The sequence below is a fragment of the Neopelma chrysocephalum genome, unplaced genomic scaffold (genome assembly GCF_003984885.1).
Source record: "Neopelma chrysocephalum unplaced genomic scaffold, ASM398488v2 Primary Assembly neopelma1_97517, whole genome shotgun sequence".
Classification (NCBI taxonomy): domain Eukaryota; kingdom Metazoa; phylum Chordata; class Aves; order Passeriformes; family Pipridae; genus Neopelma; species Neopelma chrysocephalum.
This window is the reverse complement of record NW_020926159.1, coordinates 1,355,981-1,376,964: the sequence shown is the minus strand read 5'-3', so window position 1 is coordinate 1,376,964 and position 20,984 is coordinate 1,355,981. Positions and strand designations below refer to the sequence as shown.

The window sequence follows — 20,984 nt, the reverse complement described above, 5'->3', positions numbered from 1 at the left end:
GGAGTTGTGGGTTATCTTTAAACAAAGATAAATGTGTTGTCTTGTAGTGATTTAGAACAATGAGATAAGGGCTAAAAGTCAGCAGAAATGAACTGTACTTGTGAAGTGCTGAGGCCTGAACAGGCCCTGAGCCAGGGTGGACCTCTAGATGAACCTTCCAACCTAATGTTGTATTTAGCCATGTGTCTGCTTATTAGCCAAAGTTCTATATAATCCTTAGTAAAATACATAATACTATACCTGTGTCAAAATAAGTTGCTTGTTGATAAGTTGGACGCTCATCAGACTGTAGCTGAGAAGGCTGCAGTTTGGGTGGCACAGTACAAGTACAAGAAAAGGAGGGGGAAAGTGAACCATAAGAAAGTGCATTCAGTGATTACAGAGGCAGTTGTGCAGTGGGATCCTGGTAAATGGTTGGAGATATTTGGAATTCTACAGATTCTGATGAGGCTGGTTCCCCAGATGAATTCATAGACGTGAGACCGGCATGGAGATGGAAAATGGAATTAGGGGCTGATGGGCAGCTGATAAGGAGGGATGTGGTGGAGGATTATACTCAGAATGAAGGAAATGATATAATTGAATGGTTTAAACAGAGACTGGGAGAATCTCTGCTGACTTGGATGGTGCATTTGCACGGTCAGGGAGCGTCCAGGGAAACCCTTGATTCGGGAGATTCCAGGAAGTTTTTAATCTTGAGTTCAGACTCCTTTTTGCAGGATGCATTTTGGAATAATGACACTAATCTGTGAGCTTTTGCTGCTTTGGGATGCAGTAATAAATATTGCACAGAAAATGACTGGCCTGAGTTGAGTGTGCGTGTGCACTGTGAGATTGTGTATGGCGATTAAAGGAAGAGGGGATGGAGTCAGTGATTTTCACAGGAGATGCTGACAGTATGATGCAGCATGTGCTGTCTGTTACTATGAGAAATAAGCTGATTAAAGTTTCTCCAGACCCTACAAAAATGTAATCCTGACTTCTTTGATTAACGAGATGGGAAATCCCCTCTATGAAGTAATTGAAAAAATACAGCAGCTTGGTTACCTTGGAGAGTGGGGGTCATGATTGTTCCTAGCCCTGAATATAAAATGGGGATAGATATTCTAAAAGGATTAACCCTGAATCTTCCTGATGGTCAGTACCAATTTGGAATATTAGTGCCTGGTCAATCTTAGTGAGAAAAATAAAAATACCTCCTGTGCAGATTCCTGCTGCAACTAAATTAGTAACAATGAAACAATACCGGATGCCAGGAGGGCATGAAGAAATATCACAGAAAATTAAAGATTTGCTGGATGCTGGAGTTTTAAAATCACTACCACAGCTTGGAATAATCCGGTATGGCCTGTGAAAAAAGAGTGATGGGTCATGGAGAATGACCTTAGATTTTAGAGAGTTAAATAAGCATACCCTGCCTCTCATGGCGGCTGTATCAGATACTGTGACTTTAATAGAAAAAATTCAGAAACATCCTTAATAATGGAGCCAAAGTATGGGTCCAAAAACCAAATAGCCCTCCTGAACCAGCTGAAGTAATAGCCACAGGGAAGGACAATACTATTTTAATCATGAAACCTGGGCAAGAAAAATGAAATATGTCCCTGCAACAAAGTGTTGTAGGTGAGAATAACTAGATGTTATAGAATCTTGTTTTGCACATCCTCTGCGACTGAATTTACCTCCAAACAGCCTTTTCTGCGTCTGGGAAAGATTATTCTTTTAGAGCCCAGAGAATGCTGCAGAGAACATGCTACTGCCTCAATAGAAGAGCCTTACAGGTACCAAAAATTTTCTGGATCAAAAAGGTGTCAAACTCATGTTCCCTCTATTGTTCAGATCAGTGACTTTCACAGTCAAACCAGGATCACTCAAATACTAATAACATCATTGTCCTTGTCATGTTTTTACAGGAAGAAATTGGTAATTAAAAACCTTTGGGAAAATTAATATTAAACTTGCACAGCTAAAATATATTTTTATTTTAATTAGGCAACTGTTCCAGTGCCTCACCACCCTCATCATCATCATAATTATAATAATAATATATTTAATGTCAATAGTCGCTTCCAAATAACAACTGATATCATCCAGATGTGGTGCATATTTCTCCACCAAGAATGCCTTTTGCTCCAATGATCCTTCACCATTGACTCCAGAAGTCTGGATGACCGGTTTCAACTAGATCTGAAACTTTTAAATGATTTTATTTAGCTGAAATAAATTCTGTGCTAATGTTAGGGCTATGGAATCTATTAAAGTACATATGACAGATATTCATATATTCAGTTACAAGTCAATAAATGAGTTTGCTTCAAATGTTCAGGTTATAAAAACCGTTTCAGTACCTGTGACAAATATTTTAATATATTCATTAATGGGCAAAAATAGATTGATATTGCCCTGTCAAGTCCACACATTGAAGTGGTCACAAGCCAGTGAAACTATGAGTGAAAAAAGGGTCATAATTTACCTCATGGTTTTTGTGCCTGTTGTGTTTGTGCTGTCAGAGTTTTTCTAAATAACCACAATGGATAAAGATGGGCTTGAATCTTCCCTTCTTAATGAATACAGAGATTCTCTCCTGATGAGGACATGGAGTCTACAAACAAACAAACATGTTTGCAACACAGACTGAATAGAAAATGCTCCTGGGGAGGGATTCTCCAAGTGACAAGCATCTCCACTCTCAGATAAGTCAAAGTGTGCCATGGGGACTTTTGTCCCCATGGTCTGATCTGAGTTCAACAAGCCCCCAACACCAGGCCCCTTTTGCCCCAAAGCCCTGTGTTGATGTGAGCAGAATAAGCTCTGAACTTAATAAGCAGGGCAGGTGGGGTAGCAGAGCTTAGATCCAAGTTCCTGAACCTGCTTCCCTCCCAGCACAGGAGGGAAGCTGCCCACCAGGAACAGTCCTGGAAGAAAAGGAAGGTTTTTCTTCCTTTGAATCGTGTACAGCTGTTTCCTGAGAGAATGCTGATGTGCACAGCCAGAACTTTGACACCAGCTGTGTGGTGAGGTCAACACGCTGGAGGGATGGGATGGCATCTGGAGGGACCTGGACAGGCTTGGGGAGTGGGTCTGTGTGAACCTCACGGAGCTCAACAAGACCCAGTATCCACAAGGCCCTGGGATCAACACAGGCTGGGGTGGAGAATGGATTGAGAGCAGCCCTGCTGAGAAGGACTTGGGGGTGCTGGTGGAAGAAAAACTGGACATGACTTGGCAATAACTGGTCATTTCTTGCATTTGCAGTCCAAAAAGCCAACTGTGTCCTGGGCTGCATCAAAAATAGGCTGGGCAGGAGGTGGAGGGAGGTGATTCTCGCCCTCTGCTTTGCTCTTGTGATATCCCACCTGGAGTGCTGTGTCCAGCTCTGGGCCCCCCCAACACAAGAGAGATGCTGACTTGTTTGAGTCCAGAGGAGGCCACAAAAATGCTCTGAGGGCTGGAGAGACCTGGGGGGGTTTAGCCTGGAGAAGAGAAGGCTCCAGGGAGACCTTAAAGCCCCTTCCAGTGCCTAAAGGGGGCTGACAAGAAAGCCAAAGAGGGATTTGGCTATAAGGGTGTGTAGGGACAGGACAGGGAAATGGCTTCAAACTGACAGAGGGTATATTTAGGTTAGACATTAGGAAGAAATTCTTTACATTGAGGTTGGTGAGACACTGGCACGGGTTGCCCAGACAAGCTGTGGCTGCCCCATCCCTGGAAGTGTTCAAGGCCAGGTTGGATGGGGCTCGGAGCAACCTGATCTAATGGAAGGTGTCCCTGCCCATGGCAGGGGGGTTGAAACGAGATGAGCTTTAAGGTCCCCTCCATCCCAAACCATTCTATGTTTCTGGTAAAATGTGATGGTGATTTAAAGGATATAAAGAAGAAAGCTTTTATTTGCATCCATAGTTTATTTCTGGGGAATTAAGGCAGAGAAAAATTTAGCCACTGGCCAAAAAGGAGACAGGAAGACTGTGGGAAGGCAAGGATCTGAACCTAGCTTGCCCCAGGGCCCTCACCACAAAACTTGTTTTTTTTTTCTGAGGTTTATCTCTGTTTTTTCAGTGTAATTGAGTGCAGAAAATATTCACAGTTGCTGTTGCTGTTTTTGAGCATGGTCTATTACAGCGTAATCTGAACCGGTGTCTTAAAAGCAAGACAATACTTTCCTGATGCACAGATTGATTGAGCAGCAGAGGAATTGGTGTCAGGCCTACCTGAGGCGAGGAGGCTGCAGTGATGCTTTTCTGAGGCTCTTTCTCACCTCACTAGTTTTTCACTGTAGAGTGGCCCCTGAAAGGTAAGCAGAGGGATAACTCAATATTAGCAAAACACAGCTGAGCACCTGACAAATACAGAGAATATCCACTAAATATTTAACTTGCCCCTTGATCCCACTTTTGTTCCCTGTCAAGTATCGGGAGCAATGAGCAGAAGACATGGCTCCACCATCAGTAAGACTTGTGGGATTATGGTTTGCTGCTTTGATGACCTCTTATATCCCTGCAAAAGGCATTTCACACCACTGCAAGGGAATGAAGTGCCAGGAAGTAAATCCTAAAGCACCTCTCAAGGTGTAGGAAATGCTCTCTGAAAGCAACATGTTGCTGCAGCTCAGTTAAGTTTGAAAACACAAGCAATTAAAATGCTGGTGACTAACATAGAATAATATCAAGAAAGTAGTTTCTCTTCTTTCCCTCACAATCCTACTCTGTGCCACATTTACAGCCATCTTGAAGCTTGGCAGTTTTGTATAGGGGGAATTAACCACTACTTGGCTCAAAGGGTCAAAAAGCCTCAGAAAGGAAGTCAAGACAGAATAGCTGTGACTTCTCTCAGTCATTATAATTCAGATTATAATTATAATCTGAATGCTGAAAAAGAGACCTGAACATCATTTTACAAAGTTGATAAAGACCTGAAAAGTAACAGAGGGTCTTCCAGTGTTCAAGGCCAGGTTGGACAGGGCTTGGAACAACCTGGTCTAGTGGAAGGTGTCCCTGCCCATGGCAGGGGGGTTGGAATGAGATGAGCTTTAAGGTCCCTTCCAACCCAAACCATTCTAGGGTTCTGGTGCCCTCCCTGTTGCTAGGGACCCTTAAACTCCAAGCAGTTCTTTCCCTGGAATTTGAAATCCAAGGAAGGTGCCTTAGCAGTGTGTTGCTGTATTAGTTTCTGGGCAGGCAGCTCTGCTGAATGCTGTCCTTAACAGGGTCATCGTAAAAGGGCTGTTGGTGCCACCACAGTTTATTGTAGAGCAAAAGTTTTGTCTTCCCCATTCTACCTAATAGGAGATTTGTTATCATCAAGTCTCTGTTGTGCCTTTGTTTCCCAATCTTTCTGTCTTCTTTCTCCATTAAACATTGTGTTCCAGGTTGAACAAGAAAATCTGTTCTTTTCCATTCAAGAGAAGCATCTCCATGAATTTCCACTCTTACCTACCACTACATTTTTACAGGATTCGGTCTCTCAGCAATTTTTTTTTTCTCTAAACAATAAGTTGGAATCCTGGCATTTCTGAATTCCCAGTGTGGGTCCATTTAGAAATTACTAAGAGTCAAATTAGCCAAATCCTAAAATGAAAGAAAATTGGCCTCTCTCTTCAAACCATTGTTGTATCACAATGGTGCTGAGAGGCACAAGCCAATAACGGCGCTCCATTGTTACCAGGCACTGGGCAGGAACAGCAGGAGATCGGTCAGACCCTGACAAACGTACAGTCCCACTGGATAAATCAGGGGCAGCAAGAGAAAGGAAGGGCCTTGGTGAGTGTGACATAGTAGGCAGCAGCAGGGACAGCGCAGTGCCCTCGAGTTCATCTGCAGTGCTGTAGGATTGCACCCTTGAACCCTGCCCTGCTGTCTGTCTGTCTGTGTGGGATACACAGCCATGCTTGCTCTGGAATCACAACCCTGGGCTGCTGTATCCCTGCCTTTTTGGAGAAACTGCAACAGGGAATAGAGGTGGGTGCACCCAAACAGTGTTCAGAGGCTCCATGGTGTCAACACAACTAGGTTCGACCACTTGGGTAAAGATTATCAATATTATATCAGCTCTGTCTCCAAAAGTAGTATAAGTGCCCTGATCTCTTGTCTTCCACTCTGGTAACCTGTCCTCTGACTGCCTTTCAATAAATGTGATAAGGTTCTCTCAAAACAAATCCCGCTTTCCCTCCTTCAGCATAGCGTGCAACACCAACCCCAGCGGGAATGCAATCCATGAACTCTTTTAGAGTCAGCACTGGGTGAATTTCACTGTCCCCATGCCAATGTCCAAAAAGTCCCTCCACTGTTTGCCTTTCCACATGACCCTGTATGCCAAAATTCCCCTTCATGGCCAACACCACCATAGCCTGTTTTGTCCTGTCTCAATTCTGCCTAGTTCTGCTATGAAAGAAACAAAGAGAAGGATCAATTCCACCTGTGCTGTTGGAGGGATGCTCTCTCTTGGCATGGTTCTGGATTTCCCAGCAAAGAGGAGAAGACTGAGTTCTGTCATTCATCAGAGGAAGGAGTTCAAAGCAGTTCTAGGTCATAGGAAAAAGAGACAAAGGAGCAGAGCTGAGACTAGTCCTGAAACTGGGCAGACTCCTGCAGAGCTGGCCTTCCTGCTCCCAGTGCTGCTGGAGGGATCAGGGCAGGCATAGTACCAACCCTACATACTCTGATCCCTTGTGTCCGAGTGCTATTTGCTATTTTGAGACTTCCAGAACACTTCTGAGCTCAGGATCACAAACAGTCAAGTCTTTGTTGCCACCATGATCCAGTCACATAGAACCCAAGAGTCTGAAATAATTCAGTCTGCTGAATCTGGCTTTTTGCAATGTAGAGTGGCTGGAATGTGTTGCTTCCCCATTCATCTTCTCTTCAGCCATGCTCCTGTATGCCCAGGGCTGTGCACACCCTAGAGGTGTGCAGAGGATGATGATACAGAGGTACTGCACAGCAATACTCTTGTGGTGGTAGAGTCCTGGGTGGTCCATTCTACAAATTTTACTAGTCTTTCCCATGGTCTGAATGACACAGAGGAACTGTGAATAAATGGAGTGCAGGACCAAATTCAAAGGAAAAGTCAGTGGAGCTTGCTACCGAAAACTACGTCAATAAATGGTTGCAAAAATACTTACACTGCAAGCAAGTGTCCACATATGATTATTTGTGTAATATCCAGCATAACAGGGCATGATTTTGTCTTTGAACCCTTGAAAATGAGAGGATGAATGCTGTTCATATGACTGTTAAACTGAGGTCTCTCACCATTTTAAATCTGAGCAGGTTTGCGTTGCCAAACCCCACTATGGGCAATATATTTTATTCTTCTCTTTTTCTGGCATAATAGTAGTTGTCATTTTATGTTAGCACCTCTAGTGCCATTTCCTTTCCACTCATAGTGTACTGGAGTCTGTTCCTCACACCTTTGAAAGAAATAGCTGTAATGTGCTTCGTACTTGCATGTTGAATTCACCTTTTTGTATTCCATTACCATATTTCCCTTTCCACCTTATGCTGTGTTTGATCTTTGTCCTGTTTTCATATTGCTTCTCAAATCATTGCCTTTCATTGCATATTTGTAAAAAAAAAAAAAAAAAAATTAAACTTCCCTGAGAGGGCAACCCTGTTGAAAAGATCAGCTCCATATGGGACTTCATAGAACAGTTTAGGTTGGAAAGGTCATTGAAGCTCATCTCACTCCCACTTCACTGCCATGGACAGGGACACCTTCCACTAGACCAGTTTGCTGACAGCTGTACACTTTGTCCTCTCCTTTTCACCAGTGCAGAATGAGTGTCAATGGTTCCTAGCTACAAACAAATGATGACGTTGTTGTTTAGTAAGTCACAGAATCACAGAATATGCTGAGTTGGAAAGGACTCACAAAGATCCTGGGGTCCATCTCCTGGCCCTGCACAGAACACTCCAAGAGTTCACACCATGTGCCTGAGAGTGTTGTCCAAACGGTTCTTGAGCTCTTTCACCCTTGGTGCTGTGACCACTGCCCTGGGGAGCCTGTTCAGAGCACAACCACTCTCTGGGTGAAGAAGCTTTTCCTAATATTCAAACTAAACCTCCCCTGATTCAGCTTCATGCCGTTCCCTCAGTTCCTGTCACTGGTCACCAGAGAGAAGAAATCACTGCTTGCCCCTCCACTTCCCCTTTTGAATTATCATTCAGTCCTGTGCATACAAGATGGTCTTGGGTTTGGAGCCCATTTTCTGCTCTGGAGTCAAATCACTGGAATAACAGCTCAACTCAGGTTTTTCTGGTGAGTCTCTATGTGCTGTGGTGAAGATCTGTCCTCACTTGGACTGGGTTAACCAACAGCCAACTATTATACGTAAACAAAAGAGCAAAATATATTGATCCAAAGTGGATTCTTTAAGGGGGCAACTGCCTTCAGTTCCTGCTGGAAGAGTTTAGGGAGGTTGGTGTCCCTACACTGAATTTAGACTTTGTAAATAAATAACCCCTCAGGCAGTAACATGCAAGGCAGTGCAGACATCCAGAAGAAAACAATTTTAAAAATTACTATGCTTGAAGTTGCAAATACCAGCTTAAACAAGATTTGGTTGTTGAAAACATACAACTTCATGAGCAGACTCTGAGAATTCCACTTAAAATGCTGTTTCTGGTTTTCATAAATGGAGGTGAAAGCTGGAGGCTCAGCTAGAGGTCTCAGCTCAAAGATGAGCTTCCAAAAGTAAGACTGCAGAAATAGATGAACACTTAAATGGAAGGAAGTTGTAGGAATTGCTGGAGAAGATGATCAAGTCATGTTCTCCAAGGAGTTTGAAAAAGGAGGCATGTGTTAAACAAAAAGCCTGAGTGTGCATCATGGCAGACTTGTTTCAAAGAAAGGAGAGGGGACTGTTCCAAAACAGAGTGTCCACATGGACTCTGCTCAGCTTGAAATCTCAGGGTCTTCACAAAGAGAAGATCTGGGCCGAGCAGCCAGAGATAAACAAGAATAACAAAGTCATGTCCTCTTCTAAATGATACAGGACTATTTTTGATAGACATAAATCCTGTGCAGATAAGGACACAGATTCATAGCCCAACCTAGATATCAGAAGATACTAATGATTTTGATATATGGTACCAAACCCAACCCAACCCAATATTCTTAGTCCAAACAACTACAAACAGTGAGACATTTTATCTCTGCAAAATGAACTGCTGCATAGTGGCAAAGTGATAATTCAGAACAATTCCCTTATTCCTACTGAATCAGAATATTCTTTTATTTTTTTCCTGCAGAAAGTAAAAATAAAGTTGTAGGATGTTCTCACTTGGTAGCATCAAGTAATTCTTCAACTCATACCCTGTTTTATGTCAACAATTGGAACTTTTATATATATGTCTGTATTTACATCTGTCTATGTTTTATATATATGTCTGTATTTACATCAAATATGTGTATATAATTTCATGGCGAATTCATTTTTTGTTTGAAGTTACACATGACCTTTCAGAAATGAGTAGGTAGCAACTTTTTTCTTCCACCTGTCTCATTTGAAGAATACTTTCTTAAAATGAAAATAAATTTCACAAAACAGTTCTAAAATATGACACCCCTCCACGCACACTGTCAAGATGTATAAACTTTGACTGTGCTTTTGTTGTAAACAGTTCATCTGGTTTGATCTGATGTGCAGGAAGAGAGTGATGAGTACAACTTGCTATTGTTGAACAACACAGGAATAATACACTGGATTTGGAATCAGTCAACTCTTCTGGTTTTAATAATTTATTTTCTTGTCTTCCATTTCGTAACTGAACTGTTGATGTAATCCTACCCCATGTGAATGCTCAGTTGAGGGTTTCATAATAAACGAAATGCCATCTAAACCAGCATGAAATAGCCACAGTATAATCTAAGGTGCCCACAAGAGCTGGCAGGGGACTGGGCTCCTGATGTAGCCAGTGCAGTCACCAGGGAGTCATTAAATTCTCAGCAAAATGTTTTAATCTTGCCTCTGGTTTCTCTTTGCTTGCCTGCAGAAATGCAGTGTCTTATTTCAGGAGTGAGAGGATGGACTGTGCAACAAGTGGGAAAGCAGGAGAAGTGAATTTTATCAGAAAGAATTTTATCAGAGTTGTAACCTCTAACTGAGCACTGATAATTCTTTAGAATTTCTCATCTAATGGCTGCACCTTGAGAATTTATTTCTCACTTAAATTTTCACGCTCAGGACAAGAGCAAAACCCATGGGCAACACCTGTACCAGGGAGCTAAACAAACAGTGTCACTTTGTCTTCAAAAGCAATGACCTTCCTGCCTCCTGGAAATGGTTCTGCGCTCATTTTAACTGACCTGTGCCTGGGAATGATTCAGGACAGTGTTAGTTGGCCCAGCCCAAAAGAATGCCAGCCTCTGCTCTGTGAATATAAACAGGTGAACAGTCAGATTTCAGCATCTTTGTGGTGATCTGGCATTGTTTAATTTACCAATACCATGGGTTTGTGTGCACTATACTGGATTAATTGTCAGAATACAGCAAATTACTTTCTCTCACAGGATTTACTGTGTCTTTTGCTACTCTAGGAGACTTTTCTTTCCCAAATTGGGATCTCTTTCTTGAACAGACTACACTAAATTGATCGAGCTATTTAAAACTTTCAATACTAGGCATGTTTTTGAGGTATATCTGTCCTTTTTTAGCCTTTTCTAAAGAAGGACTTCCTTTTATAATTAATATTGTATATATCCTACATTCCTAGACTAAATTGATGCTTGTTTATACATCCAGAGCTTGAAAGCATTGCAACATTCAGCTCAATGTCTACTTCTGAGCAACATTCAGTGAAGGATCTGCATTGAACAACTAATGAGCAGGTGCTTGATTTCATAAGTTAGGTAGTATCTTTATTAAAAAACTGTATGAGGCTTTGAATGAGACCACAGGGGCACTGGAACAAGTGTTGTGGAGTCTCTGTGCTTGGAGATACACAAAACTCTGCTGACACTCAAGACTTCTGAAGTCTCCCAGATTTGTAAGTTTTTCACAATTTAGGCTGTTACTGCTATACTTGAGCACCTAAATTGCACATGTGATGCCCCGTGTGCTCTTGTGAATTTTACATTTCCCTATGACAGAATCACAGAACAGTTTGGGTTCTTGTTCCAACACCTTCCACTAGACCAGGCTGCTCCATCTAACCTGCCCTTAAGCACTGCCGGGGATGGGGCATCCATCTATGTCTGAACAGAGTAAAATAGGGCAAGCAGAGAATGATGCTAATGCAGCTTAGCATATGCAGGTACTGGAATTAAATAATTTACCCTAGATCAGCCCTTCACTGTGCTGGCTGGGTGCTGCCCTGGTTGAAAGTGAAGTTAAAGTTAATGACATTGCAACTACAGAGCTGTAAGTCTCTGTGCACCAAAATTAACACCTGTGTATGGAAACAGAGACATGAGCTTGTGACACACATTCAGAGCCTGGAGCCAAACTTGGCATTGTTTAAACAGACAGAAAGAGCAGTATTATAGAATCACAGAATCATAGAAAGGGTTAGAAGGGACCTTAGAGACCATCTTGTTCCAATCTCCCTGACAGTGGAAGGGAGCACCTTCCACTAGACCAGGCTGCACATTATGATGATTTGATTATTTAGATCATGATGATTTTAGGCTCAGATATTATAAGGTGAAGGCAAACATGGAGATGAGGCCCTGCTGTGGCTGTTTGCCAGGTCAAACTGCCGGAGTGTCACAGGAGTGACCTTTGAGGTTGGTTCTCTGGTGCTTTGCAGTCATTCACAGACCCAGCATCCTCTAGTTCTGCCCTGGAGCAGCTCTGACAGCCCTGTCCTCAGCAGTGTGACTTTGATTCTGCTGAGCCCCTGCAGCAAACAGCTTCCCTCTAACACCTCAACACAGAGATCCCTCGCCCCAACCTCGTGTCTCCCATACTCAGCCATTAACCTGGAAAATGAAACTCCCAACCTTCCTTCCCTTGCCTGATCCCTCAGCCTGGATTTATTTCCCAGGGCTGCTGATCATTGAAAAACAATTGTTTTTACTCATCTGAGGGCATTTGCATTGTGAAGTTTCTTGACATGCCAAGGAGCAGAGGGGTGGGAGAGGAGAGGGTGGGTGGAGAGATGCTCTGCCAGCCAGGCAGGGCCACTGCCAGAGCGATCCCGCCTTTCCCTGTACCTCCCCAGGGACAGAGCCTTTCTCTCACTCCAGGCTTCTCCCCTGCCACAGCAGAGGGAGGGAGAAGGAGAGAGCAGAAGGATCCCTGCACTGACAGCACCCAACACCCGGCTCATACCCGCAGCAGGCAAACCATGAGGACGAGCCTCTTTGCTCCTACAGCCACTTCACCTTTGATTTGAAACCTTTACCCACCTCCAGCAGGGACGATGGAGGAGCAGTACATTTCCAAACTCCACCCGGTAGTGGATTATGGAGCTGGGGTCTTTCTTCTGATCATAGGTGAGTTCACAGCCTGCTCGTTTGCTTAGAGCCTGAGAACAGGCACACAGGGACTCCCTGGCTGTTCCATGGTCAGACAGGGGAAGCTGGAGGGAAATGACAGAGAATCTATTTCCCCACAGGTTCCTCTGCTTAGTCCCCTCCTGGATGCCAGGATTAATCTCTGCTCTCAGATTCACAATGTTTTGTTTTGATGCTGAAGAATTGCCAGCATGAATTTGCCTCTGAGGCATCACAAGTATTCAAAATAAATTGTTTATCTCTTACTCTGGCATCTCAGCCATGTGAGCTGAGCCGAGGCAGCTCATTTCATGGGACTGATCAGGGGAAAGCAACTGTGGTCTGACCCTTTGGTGGGGGGAGGTGTCATTCTGCTGTGTCTTGGTAGGATGAACTGCTACAGAACAGCAAAGTGTTTCCAAACAGCAGTTCTGGGTTTCTTATCAGCCTGTTTGCCCTGCTACAAGCAGAGTTAAAATGAAATACAACTGGGGATATCTACTAGCCTGCTCAAATGTGGCTTCAGTTAAGTGTTGTCTTCCTTGTCACCTTGTTGCATGTACACAAGGATCTGTTTTCTACTGTTGTGGATTTGGGGAGGAGTGGAATTGATTTAGGCATGCTTTCCACCTGGATTTTGCCAAGATGAAAAATTCCTCCCTTCAGCTCACTTGAAAACCCTGGTTGAGATAGGAAAGACAAGCCTATGTGTCCTTTATTACCGAGGCTTTGGGCAGCAGTGCTGGGTTTCAGCATTTCACATCTCCCCCTGCGCCGCACAATTCTCCCTGCACTCAACTGTCCTGAGCTGTCCCCTCAGCTGTGCTGACAGAATACAACTCAGGGTGAGGAAAATCCATGCCTGCAAAACATCCGAGGGTTTTTCTTTTAATCTAAGTCAGGATGCCAGCTCCCTTCTCTCAGAAATGTAAATGTATAGATGCAGTTAAGGCAGTGAACGGGAAGGGCAGCAACAAGGGGCTGGAGGCTGGAGCTCCCTTTGCTGATGTGCCACCATGGTACAGTCTCACACCTCTCCTAAAGGGCTTTTAGGCACTGAAACTTCAGGCACAGCTCCCAGCACTGGATCAAGAGTCCCATGAGGCAGCCAGGCTCACTGTATTGCGTAGGGGCTCTCAGAAATGAAGGACTGAGTTTAACTAGAAACCGTGTTGTATTTATCCACAGCTTTGCCACCTCACTGGGGCTGCCAATTTATCCTCTGGAATTATGTTTTTATTAGGAAACAAAAAGGCCAGGGCATGGGCTGCAGCACTCGCCACCAGTTATTGGATTACTAGCCACTCTTGTCCAGTTTTGTCCCATGCCAGCCAGCAGTCCCACAGAGAGTGGGATGGAGGGGAAGAGCTGCAGATGAAGCAAAAGGGAGGGTGGGTTTGGATGTCTCCCTCTGAGGGTGGGACTAAGGACAACTTCTTACATCATGTTTAGTGATTAGGGCTCTCTCAAAAGCAAATCGATGGGGTTCATGTTCCTCTTGAAGCCAGAGGATGGTCAGTTTGGGCTCCTCACTCCAGGAGTGCTGGAGCAAGCCCAGAGAACGGCAATGGAGGTGGGGAAGAGCCTGGAGCACAAGTGTGATAAGGAGCAGCTGAGGGAGCTGGGGGGCTCAGCTTGGAGAAAAGGAGGCTCCGGGGGGGCCCTTTTGCTCTCTACAACTCCCTGACGGAGGGTTGTGGCCAGGTGGGAGAAGGTCTCTTCTCCTAAAGTAACAAGTGACGAGATGAGAAGAAACAGTCTCAAGTTGTGCCAGGGGAGGTTTACTTTGGATATTAGGAAAAATTTACTCACCAAAAGGTTGTCAAGCACTGGAAGAGTCTGCCCAGGGCAGTGGTGGTGTCACCATCCCTGGAGAGATTTAAAAGACATGTAGATGTGGCACTTGGGGACGTGGGTTAGTGGTGGGCTCGACAGTGCTGGGTTAACAGTTGGACTCGATGATCTTGGAGGTCTTTTCCAACCCAAAGGATTCTGTGATTCCACGATTCTGTGTCCCAACTTGTGGCTGTCATTTTCCAGGAGAGTGCTCTTCCCACCAAGCTGTAGGTTGCTCTCTGTCAGCAGGTGCTGAGCCACTGTGGGCATCCTCCTGTGTGTGCAGAAATACAGCTCCTGAGAGCTCAGGGAACTCTTCCAGTGTATCCAGAAGTGCCAAATGAATATGTGTTGTCAGAAAGGAAATGAATGAGAGATGTGGGGTCTCAGATTTGTGTCTCCCTTTTGTTTAAGCCTTTCCCTCGACATCTCTGTGATTTTTGTACTAATGCCAATATATTTATTTTATTTTGTTCCATGTGCCTCTCTTAATTCCTTGGTGGGCACTTTATTAAGTGGTATCTCTGAGCAAACACAGCCTTCCTGCATCCACACACACAGGGGAACATGACAGAAGCTTTTTCTGTCTCCCTCTTTCACATCTGAGTTTAGAGGACAACTCCTCAGGAAAACCTTTGAACAAAATGTCCCTCCAGCACCATGTTCACTTGAAAAAAAAAGAGAAAATGAGTTGTTTGGTACATGTACTTCTGACACTGCTGTCATGAACAAGCCCTGTGGCACACCTGAATAATGTATGTCTGACAGGTCCTTTTGCGAGACAAGCTCTGGGTCTGTTGCACCCCCCTGGCTAAACAATTCCTGTGGTCCCACTGCACTCAGAGACCACCTGAACAGTGGGGCTGTCTGAACTGCTGCACGTGGTGATTCTCAGGGAGCAGCGAGGACCCTGAGCTGCCCAGCCAGCACATGCACAGCATCGGGGCAGCTCAGAGCCCAGGAGGTTTCAGTGGAAGTTGCGTCGCAAAGAGGGAAGGCTTTGGGAAGTGGAGGGCACATAGATGAGAAAGGACAGGCAGGCAGGACGGGCAGTTCAGCTGGAGCTCTTCAGCAGGAAGGAGAAGTAAGTGAGGATATTCTTTCTCGGCACAAGAAAGACGTGGAGCTGCTGTAGTGGAGTACAGAGAAGGCCATGACGATGCTTCGAGGGCTGGAGCCCCTCTGCTGTGGAGACAGGCTGGGAGAGCTGGGGGTGTTCAGCCTGGAGAACAGAAAGCTCTGAGACCTCATTGCAGCTTTCCAGTATTTAAAGGGGCTTATAAAAAAGAGGGAAAGTGACTTTTTACACTGGCAGACAGTGATAGGGCAAGGGGAGCGTTCCAACCCCTTGCCATGGGCAGGGACACCTTCCACTAGATCAGGTTGGTCCAAGCCCTGTCCAACCTGGCCTTGAACACTTCCAGGGATGGGGCAGCCACAACTTCTCTAGGCAACATATGTCAGAGTCTCAGCACCCTCACAGGGAAGAATTCCTTCCTAATATCCAATCTAAACCTGCTCTCTTTCAGTTTAAAGCCATTGCCCCTTGTCCTATCACTAAATATCCTTGTACAAAGTCCCTCCTGCAGCCCCTTTCAGATACATCACAGCCTTTCCAGGGACTTCACAGGTGTGTTAACTCTGTGATGTTCTTGTCTGTGCTGATTCGTCTCTTCCAGCCATCCTGACAATCCTTGGGAATTCAGCTGTCCTTGCTACAGCTGCGAAACGCTCTTCCCTCCTGAAGTCACCGGAGCTGCTCACAGTGAACCTGGCAGTGGCAGACATTGGGATGGCCATCAGCATGTACCCGCTGGCCATCGCCTCCGCCTGGAACCACGCCTGGCTGGGAGGAGATGCCTCCTGCATTTACTATGCCCTTATGGGCTTCCTGTTTGGAGTCTGCAGCATGATGACCTTGTGTGCCATGGCTGTGATCCGGTTCCTTGTCACCAACTCATCTAAATCCAACAGTGAGTCATCACCTGTCCAGTAAACTCATCGTGGTGTGTTTGGGCAGGATTGTTGTGGAGTATCAGGGCAGTAACAGTAGAATAACCCTCAGCTTTTAGTCCAATATCAAATCCTGATGTTCCCAGAACGATCTGATTAAATTCTTTACTAAACAGTGAGGTTTTTCACTTTTCAGTTTTACCAAGTGAAACTACCTGAGAGCAGAGAGCCGAAATGTTTTGCTGGACCAGACTGACTTCTCCTCCTATTTGTATCCAAGCAGACATACTGGATTTTGAGAAAGGAGTATTCTCCTGGCATTCCTGGGCTGGGACTACAGTAAATTTGTGGTCAACTTGACCATGTAAAGCTCCCTGACTTACTAAGCTTTAGATGAGCACTGAGAGCTGTGTTCAGGTCTCACCCAATCTATGGACACTTTCCAAGAAGACCAAAGGTTTGGGAACTGTAGCAGCAGCCCAGGTGTATCTGTAGCTACCATCCTTCTGTTTGAGGAGCAGTTATGGCAAAAACCATGTGGTATACACTTCCTCTTCCTCTTTCTTGCAGGTAACAAAATCACCAAGAACACCATCTTCATCTTGATTGCTTTCATCTGGCTCTACTCCTTGCTCTGGGCCATCCTGCCCTTGGTAGGCTGGGGCTACTATGGCCCTGAGCCCTTTGGCATCTCTTGTACAATAGCCTGGAGCAAGTTCCACAACTCCTCCAATGGCTTTTCGTTCATCCTGAGCATGTTCCTCCTGTGCACAGTCCTGCCTGCGCTGACCATCGTTGCCTGTTACTTGGGAATTGCCTGGAAGGTTCATAAGGCCTACCAAGAAATCCAGAATATTGACAGGATCCCTAATGCAGCCAAACTGGAGAAGAAGCTGACACTGGTGAGTTATCCCCATGATGGGTCTGGAAGGGTCTGCAGTAATCAGGAGCTTGCAGAGAGCTGGCTCTGCTATGTATGACTCATAGAATCATGGCATTATAGGATAGTTTGGGTTGGAAAGGACCTTTAAAGGTCATCTAGTCCAACCCCCATGATGACCTTCCCCCTCACAATGACCCTTCATTGCTTTTGTCTGGTATTGACCAAAGTCGGAGATGTGGTTCCAATCTCATCCATACTCAGAGGAGCACAGAGCTCCTGAAAACCTTGTCATTTCAGCAGCTTGGTCAGGATAACCTATCACAGGTACAGAACAGCTTGTTAAATCTTTAGGCAGTTGCATCCAAGATTTTCATGGATATATAGATTTCCAGTCATGCTGGAGTAGCTGTTGAAGCCTTTCCTGTTGGAATGAAGGTCCCAGATATTTTTACTTGACAGAGTGGCTACGCTGAGAGAGAGCTCCACAGAAATTCTGTATGGAAACAGGATTTTTTAATACAACATTTTTTCAAATATGCACTTCAGTTGTGCATTTCTTGTGGAAAAGCAGAATTGATCCAAGATTTCTAGAGGCCAGTCATAGAACCCCTGAATCTTTAAGGTTGGAAAAGATCTCTAAGATCAAGTCCAACCATTAACCCAGCGCTTCCAAGTCCACTACTAAACCATGACCCTGAGCAGCACTTCTACATGTTTTTTGAATGCTGCCAGGGATGGTGACGCCACCACTGCCCTGGGCAGCCTATTCCAATGCTTCACAACCCTTTTAGCAAAGACTTCTTTCACAATATCCAATCTAAACCTCCCCTGGCACAACTTGAGGGCATTTCCTCTTGTCTTATAATTTCTTACCTGAGAGACCAACCCCCACCTGTCTTTCAGGCAGTTGTAGAGAGTGACAAGGTCACCCCTGAGTCTCCCTTTCTCCAGGCTGAGCCCCCCCAGCTGCTCCCTGTCAGACTTGTGCTCCAGACCCTTCCCCAGCTCCGTTGCCCTTCTCTGGACTCGCTCCAGCACCTCAATGCCTTTCTTGTAGTGAGGGGCCCAAAACTGACCCCAGGATTCGAGGTGGGACCTCACCAGTGCCCAGCACAGGGGGAAAGTCTATTAGTGAAGCTGTTTTGGGGCTGTATCTCCCAGGACAGGTCAGGGAAGGAGATGAAAACAACAGCTGCCTCATAAGAAATCCATGGTGTAGATCTGCTGGGTGGGAATAGAAGCCTCTATGCCCTTTCCAGTGTTACCTGTGCTCATGGCACAGCACAACAAGCACAGCTCCAGGTAATTCAGGTTCAAGTGTGCTGGAGTATGAGGCCCTGTTGGTACAGGCTGTGAACTGAAGGCCTGTGTTCCCTTCCAGATGGCCGTGCTCATCTCTGTGGGGTTCCTGAGTTCCTGGACCCCGTATGCAGCCGCCAGCTTCTGGTCCATCTTCAACTCCAGCGCCTCCCTGCAGCCCATCGTGACGCTGCTGCCCTGCCTGTTCGCCAAGTCCTCCACGGCCTACAACCCTTTCATTTACTACATCTTCAGCAAAACCTTCCGCTGTGAGATTAAAAAGTTGCAGTGTTGCTGTGCCTGGCGAGTCCGTTACTTCAGCTCCGACAACTCCGCGGAGAATCCCGTGTCCATGATGTGGAGCGGGAGGGACAACGTCCGTCTCTCCTCGGCGGCCAAGCTGGAGAACCCGGGAGCTGCAGCTCGTTGAAATGCAGCCACAAGTTCACAGCACAGGTCAAACCTGGGCTCAATCCTGGGCCTCAATAAGTAGGGATGCAGCACGTGGGGTTGTCACTGCACATCTTATGCCAAATACAGAGGTTTAATTATACATTTGTAAGCAACTCTCTAATATTGGCTTTAGACTGCACAGAAAAAAATCTATTTTTTTCAAGAACTTCCACTTTAGAGGAAATAGATTTATGTACTAAACATAAAATCACGTAAACTAAACTTATTTTCAGGGAAGCAGCTATAATTAAAAGGGAATTTATTATTTTTGTTTTTTTTTTTCTTATACTTCTGTTTTTTTAATGCAATTTATCTGCCAGCTCTTGGCTCCAGCAGTAAAACAGCCATCAGAGGAAATCGTAGGTTGCACACAAAGTGTTACCAAATAAATACAGCTGAGAGTGTAACTTTCAAGCAATACAGACTGAAAACCATATGGGGAGCAAGAAATATTCCCTGCCAGGGAAAGATGATAACGTGGCTGCTTTCAAAGTGTCTTGTGGTTTCTTGCTCCCTCAGAGGTGTAGTTCCAACTCCTCAAAACACAAGTTCAAGGAGTCAAGCAGCCTTAGTTGGAAGAGGTTAGGTGGGAACGTGGCAGCCAGTGAAGAATGCCTTCTGTGTGTCCCAAATGGCACAGTGGGAAGTGAAGGAAGCTCCCAGCAGAAGGAATGGTGCACTCGGGCGGTTTCTGGATGAGGCACAAAAGCTTTTCTGCCATGAAAGCTGTTGGAGCATTTGTTTTAAATCATGATCATTAGGGTTGGAAAAGACCTTTAAAATCACCAGCCCAGCACCCCCACTATTAAGCCATGTCCTCAAGTGCCATACCCACATGTTTTCAGAACAATTCCAGGGATGGTGACTCCATCCCTTCCCTGGGCAACCTGTTCCAATGCTTTACAACCCTTTTTCTGGAGGAGTGCTCTGTATAGGATGACACAAGGCATCCTCAAGATAACCTGCCCAGCAGTAAATTGTCCTCCAGTGAAGTCTTGGCTCTCATGGCTTCCATGGGAGCTCCTGAGATCCCGAGTTCCCCACTGGCTGGGGCACTGATATTGCAACTGAGGACAGACTCTGCTGATTCAGTTTAAAGGATAAGTACAATCACACCAGGTTTAGCCAAAGAGATTCTGGGGTGGAACTGATGAGCTCCTACAGCTTAAATCTTTCTCCAACTTACTGTTTGTGATTTTAAAGGACACAATACCTACCCTCAGGGTCTGAAATCTCAGATAAAATATGGGTTGGTGGCTGCAGCAGCTCTTGCTTCCCCTGGCCACACAGAATCAGAAAATGGTTTGAGTTGGAAGACCATCTCAGTTCAATCCCCCTGCCATGGGCAGGAACACCTTCCTGGTCTAGTGGAACCTTCACCAAACCTTTGCATTGGGTTTGGTGGAGGCAAGAAGAGTTAAGTCACAGGCAGATTTGGCCCAGATTTCAAACAACCTAAACAATAGTGAATGGACTCTCAGTTCTTGAAAACTTTTGCCACACTCAAACCCTGATAATTAGTTCCATTTTATAAACTGCAGCTAAGGCCAAGTGGGGGATTACAAATAGGCTTAAAGAGTTCTGTGGCTCTGAAAATTCCTGTTACATGTCTGGATTACAAAAGAACAAAGAAAATTAGGCAGGAGCTGTGACATACACTAAGGCACTAAGTAACTCCTAAGTTGGGGATTAAAAAATGATAAGGAAATCCCTTGAAATCCTGCACTGGAAGTGTTGTGAGGACTAAAGTAGTTTTATTTGTAAAAATTTGTGGAAAATCCCTAAATTAAGTTGGCCTCCAGGACATTATCTTGTCCTGGGTTGTCACTCACAGATGCTCCATATGGAACAAGGCTGCACTCAGCCTTCTCTCCAAATACAGTGAGGTGAAGCATCCTCTGGAAAACAGTCACCTTCAACAGCCCCTGGCATGTGAAAATGGGAAAAGGGGAGAGGAATGTGAGGAGCAGGAGAAAACACCAGCAACTGAGAGGGGAGTATGTGAAAACTGAGGGAAAATCTACAGGAAGAAGAGGCAGGAGAGCATTATGCAAGTGTGGAAAGGGACTTCTCACGGCAAATGTCAACTATCAGTATTTTTTCAGCTTTAAAAAGTAACCTGATAGGT

At 45.1% G+C, this 20,984-nt stretch overlaps 1 protein-coding gene across 1 annotated transcript; it reads left to right on the top strand.

Annotated features, from left to right (window-relative positions):
• Window positions 1–12,337: 12,337 nt before the first annotated feature.
• On the top strand, window positions 12,338–18,833 carry LOC113961955 (opsin-5-like). The gene is made up of 4 exons (XM_027672702.1): window positions 12,338–12,432; window positions 15,948–16,241; window positions 16,792–17,123; window positions 18,486–18,833. The coding sequence occupies exons 1-4, from the start codon at window positions 12,360–12,362 to the stop codon at window positions 18,831–18,833; spliced, it is 1,047 nt and encodes a 348-aa protein (XP_027528503.1). The 5' UTR covers window positions 12,338–12,359.
• Window positions 18,834–20,984: the final 2,151 nt, after the last annotated feature.